The sequence below is a fragment of the Hemibagrus wyckioides genome, linkage group LG12 (assembly GCF_019097595.1).
Source record: "Hemibagrus wyckioides isolate EC202008001 linkage group LG12, SWU_Hwy_1.0, whole genome shotgun sequence".
In the NCBI taxonomy this organism is placed as follows: domain Eukaryota; kingdom Metazoa; phylum Chordata; class Actinopteri; order Siluriformes; family Bagridae; genus Hemibagrus; species Hemibagrus wyckioides.
The window spans coordinates 5,558,129-5,563,549 of NC_080721.1; the positions used below are offsets into that span (position 1 = coordinate 5,558,129).

At 41.6% G+C, this 5,421-nt stretch overlaps 1 protein-coding gene across 1 annotated transcript in view; it reads left to right on the top strand.

Moving 5' to 3' along the window:
* Positions 1–923: 923 nt before the first annotated feature.
* The window catches only part of maneal (mannosidase endo-alpha like), a 9,941-nt gene continuing 5,443 nt past the window's right edge, over positions 924–5,421 (top strand). Inside the window, exons 1-2 of the mRNA XM_058404599.1 lie at positions 924–2,040; positions 2,595–2,704. Of these exons, the coding sequence (XP_058260582.1) occupies positions 1,554–2,040; positions 2,595–2,704 (597 nt within the window). The 5' untranslated portion in view covers positions 924–1,553. The remainder of the gene's footprint in view (positions 2,041–2,594; positions 2,705–5,421) is intronic.

A 5,421-nucleotide genomic window follows, 5' to 3' on the forward strand; every position in this document is an offset into this window, starting at 1 on the left:
TACTTCAAATCAGTGTCATATCAACTGCTTATCAACTTTCTCAAGCACATCACATCAAAACTAATATCCAGGCCACTGATATGATGTAGGAGACCAGGATCAGGAAATTCATTTGAAAAATGTTTAATCACACATATCTACATGTCTAATGAGAGACATGTTGGAAGAAATGCGAAGAAAGATTAAATTGGTATATTCTGAACTCATTGGTATTGGTAGCTCAAGTGGTTAATGCTCTGGGTTGTCGACCGGAAGAACAGGGTTCAAGCTGCCACTGTTGGGGCCCTTGAGCAAGGCCCTTAACCCTCTCTGCTACAGGGGCGCTGTATCATGGCTCTGACCGCAACCCCTAAGGATGGGATATGTGAAGAAAGAATTTCACTGTGCTGTAATGTATATGTGACAAACAGAGACAACAAAATGCCATTGTTTATTTCTTGCAATTCATGTTTGTCATTTTTATTTTAATAATTCAAGTCGTTAGCTTGATATCTTTGCTTATCAAGAAAACATGAAACCAGTATAAAGCTTCAGAGTTTTAACTGATATTCTTACATGCCATTACCAGTGAGGGTAAGGGTTAAAAAAAGAAAGAAATGTTTTAATAGTTATTCTTTATGTATTATATCATTCTATAATTCTCTATATAGTGATATATTAATGGCATAAGTTGCTGAAGAATAACAAGAAACGACAATTTGATCGTGTTTATTTATTTTTCTTCAGATTCCTCCTAAACCCCGCCCCCCTCGAGAGCAGAATCATCCAATCAGGTAGCAGTGACGCGGCGAGTCTTTTTCAGCAACAAGAATATGGCGGGATCCCAAATGGCCTCCTATTGGACATAAAGTGCACTACATGGAGCGTCACATCCTTTATTTAGTACCCTATAAAAGGGCACTTGCATAGTAAAAATGAAGTCATTTGGGATTCAGCTTGTGGTCCATAGAAAAAAAAATGCAGAAAATCCTGCTATCCTCTTCATCGACCAGTGGACCGGAAGTCTTTATGGAGCTGATCGATTCCATAATTTTGGCATCCAAAACAGATTAAAGGCCAGGACTGGGGAAGGAAGAAAGACAAGAAGAATCATTTGTAGCAGCTTTTAATCGGATGAAGGAAGTAAAAGATGGAGCATCAAAGGAAGCATCAGTCGTGGGATGGAAATAAAGAGCAGTCCGCGGGGAGTGAGGAAAATCCTGCCTTTCTTCTTATGGAGGTTGAAAAAGCCGAGCTGGCGTTCTGAAATAAGATGGATTAACAGAAATGAGATGGATTTAACTGAAATGAGATAAAAAGCAAAAAAAAAAATCACTTGCACTTTCTTTTCCCATAGATTTCATGAAGCGCATTTACGCAGCAAACGTGTCCATGGATCCAGACACTTGATCTACATAGGGTGCGAAACCATTCGTACCCTGTTTACATGTTTTTTGTTTTTTGTATCTGATCGAAACACGCTTTTATTATTATTATTATTATTATTATTATTATTATTATTATTATTATTATTATTAAAACGCCTGCGCCTTTCAGCACCATAGACAGCAGCAATGACTCGCTTGCGCAGGAAGTTCTGCGTGGCCCTCTTCCTCTTCGCTCTCTTCATCTTCGGCACCATGATGGGTTTACGAACCCTCAAGCCCACTGATGGATTCTCAGATCTTGCGCCCGGGATGGAGCTCGCACCCTTCGTAGGTGGGAAACTGCTGGACCGGCGACCAGCTCCAAACCATGTGGACGTAAGCGACACCAAGGTCGTCTTGTCCAAAGCTGGCCATGAGCACAGCATTTTCTACGACGTTCACATCTTCTATTATCTGTGGTACGGTGCACCGCCTGTGGACCATGGTTACATCCATTGGGACCACGTCCTCGTTCCTCACTGGGACCCCAAAATAGCTGCCAGTCACCCCAAAGGAAGGCACAATCCACCAGAGGACATCGCATCCAGTTTCTACCCTGAGCTCGGACCCTACAGCTCGAGGGATCCCAATGTACTGGAGGCACACATGGCACAAATCGAAGCAGCTGCTGCAGGTAAGCAGGTCATTTCTTCTTTTGTTTTTCAATAATGTGTGGCATGTTGGTGCCACCTCACATCTGCAGGGTCTCAGGTTCGATCCTGAGCTCCGTTTACTGTCAGTTTCTCTGTATGTTCTCACCCTTTCTGTGTGGGTTACTTCTGGTTTCCTCCCAATAGCAGTGTGTTGGATTGTCTATGCTAAATCTGTCCCCACTGTCTTTGCCCACAGTGTATTCCCACATTACATCCAGTATTCAAATGACAAGTATAAAGCCTTTACTTCACATGAATAAAAGAATTTCAGCCCGTGATGTTTCTTACTAGTCTTTTATATGGTACATAATTTGTTAACAGTAATGATGACTTTAGCATTGAAGGTGCAATACATAAACAAGCTACCAAATCACCAAACACTGTACTGGGTGTAAAAGCAGAGCTGTGAAATTCTATATGCAGAAAAGTTTAATTTTAAAGTCAAACGCACTTTATATATGGTAATAATGATAATATATGGAAATTAAATAAACAGCACAGATTATGACAGAACTATTCATCTTCATTTTGCTAGGTGTTGTCGTTCTCTCTTGGTACCCGCCTGGTGTGGCAGATGAACACGGAGAACCTACTGAGGATCTGGTGCCTTCCGTGTTGGACGCTGCCCATAGGCACAGTCTCAAGGTAACTGGTGAGCGACAACACTTCTTTTTTTATTTCTACCTTTTTAATATTGCACTTTAAAAATACAGTAGTTGATCTGTCCATATTAGTGCATGGTCATGTATAGTCTTGCATGCATCTGATGCTATTATTAGTTTGAATTCATGGTAAGAGTTTGTAGTATTTATGATGACCAGATTATCGCTTACTAGACAGGCTGGTTCTAGGTTTGGGATTTATATAATTTAATTTAAATTATTTTGGAACTAACAGTTAATTAGACCATGGGTGTTGGAATACATTTAAATGCTTAGTTGCAATGAAAGCCTGCACCTACACCGGCCCTTTGTGGATAAGATTAGACTGAGGGGGAATGGAATGAGGGGAAAGTGGTTGGAACAAATCAAATCACTTAAGACAAAAGATATCAAGAAAATATTGACTGATGTCTGTTATCTGAATCTGTTAAAGCTGTTACCAAGTGTAGAAATGAACTTCAGCCATATTTCAACCATACTGAAAATCGTTTTCTGGTAATACGCTGTATTGCCAAAAGTTTTGGGACGTCTGCCTTTACATGCACATGAATGTAATATGGAGTTGTCCCGCCCTTTGCAGCTATAACAGCTTCAACTCTTCTGGGAAGGTTTTCCACAAGATTTAGGAGTGTGTTTATGGGAATTTTTGACCATTCCTCTAGAAGCGCATTTGTGAGGTCAGGCACTGATGTTAGACAAGAATGTCTGGCTCTCAGTCTCCGCCCTAATTCATCCCAAAGGTGTTCTATGAGGTTGACGTCAGGACTCTGTGCAGGCCAGTCAAGTTCTTCCACACCAAACTCACTCATCCATGTCTTTATGGACCGTGCTTTGTGCACTGGTGTTGGAACAGGAAGGGGTCATCCCCAAACTGTCTTGGTATGAAGCTGAAGCATTAAGAGTACCTTTTAAGGGCCGAGTCCATCACCTAAAAAACAACACCTGAATTCAATGATTTGGAGGGGTGTCCCAAAACTTTTAGCAATATAGTGTTTATTATTAGAAAGGGGACACAGAGGCTTAGTGCTCAGCACATTTGCCACAAACTCCAGGTTTAAGGGTTTAATTCCTGCCTCTGGTCTCCCTGTGTGCCAGAGGTTTCATGTTCTCCCAGTGCTTCAGGGGTTTTCCTGGGTACTCCAATTTCTTTCCCAAGTCCAAAGACAGGCACTGTAAGATGACTTAGGCCTCTCTAAATTGGTCATAGTGTGTGAATAGGGGTGTGTGAGTGTGTGTGAGATTGTGCCCTGTGATAGGTCGGCACTCAATCCAGGGTGTCCCCCAGAACCCACCTTGTGCCCAAGTCTCCTGGGATTAAACTCCAGACCAGTTTATTAATAACAAACCTTATTGTAATACACCATGGCCATTGCATGGATATTAGCATGGATAGTAAACTGAAATGTGCTGGGAATAGGCATTGTGAAGAAGATACAGTTATATGAAAGTGTGTAGAAAGCACACTGATGAAAGAGCGTATCCCTGAGCCAAGCGGAAAGATGATTCAACAGACACACAGCGAGAACAGAAACCTTTCATTTGGCAATTGTGTGTCAAAGCAAAATGCTTTAAAGAGCATGTCTGTCTGTTGTGCGCCATCAAATGAATGAGTTTTCTGCTTTCAGATCCAGCGAAAAAAACAAGCAGTTAGCTAGATGGAAAGACTGGAAAAGTCAACAAAGAGAGAGAGAGAGAGAGAGAGAGTGTGTGAAAGAGTGAGAGAGAGAGAGAGAGAGAGAGAGACAGACAGACAGACAGAGAGGGAGAGGAAGAGACAAAGAGAGTAAGACAGACTCTGACCACAAAAGGTCCAGTCCATGGTGCTGTACATTTTGGCATTTTTATATTTCTCTCTTATGTCCTCTCCACCTGGACCTTCTAAGCCAGACCGAACCATATTTCGTCACTTACAACGACACGCGACAGAAAGGACGTGGGAAAAAAAAACATTATTGCCATGGAAACGGTTCGCAAGGACATTACAGCAGTGACACAGTGGAAAATCAGTGGGTGTCCTCCCTTCACTATACTGAAAGGGATCCTGGTTTGTCTTTGAGTGTCTCTGATATAGAGATCTCTCCCATTAGAGAAGATGAGCGTTATTACAGGCTTACACTACTGCTCACATCCGTGTCTCAGTGGTGTCTCAGGTTTCCTTGCGGTCCTCAGAAAGTATGTTAGATGAACTGCACCAACAAAATGAGAAAAACAAAGTGAGCAAAGCACATACCGAAATAGGCAAAATAAATAAACAACTACAGGACAGACTGCTATCAAGACAATAAACTCACTCGCACATTAATGCGGAATATCAGATGTGCAGTATGATCACTTTATCAGACAGACGTTTTTCAAAACTCAAACATCACTGGCGAGGAATAAATGTGCAGCATCGTCAGCGTCTTGGTCACTGTATTATCGTCTGCTTTTTATTGTCACTTTATTACCGCAGTCACTTTATTCCAGTTCTGTCTGTTAACCGTAGTCACGTCTGTTTCACTCAGAAAATAAGCCAGGACTGTGCAGTGTATCTCAGGGGAGTATTTCTACTCCAAACCATTTGCAGTCAGTGTAAATTTAGGGTGGGGTTTTTTTGTCGTATTCTTGATCCGTATCTGTTAAGAGCAGCACTCTTAATTTCATTGTATGCTGAGCTGTACAATAACAATCCAGGCTTTCACTGTGTAATGCATTAGTTCA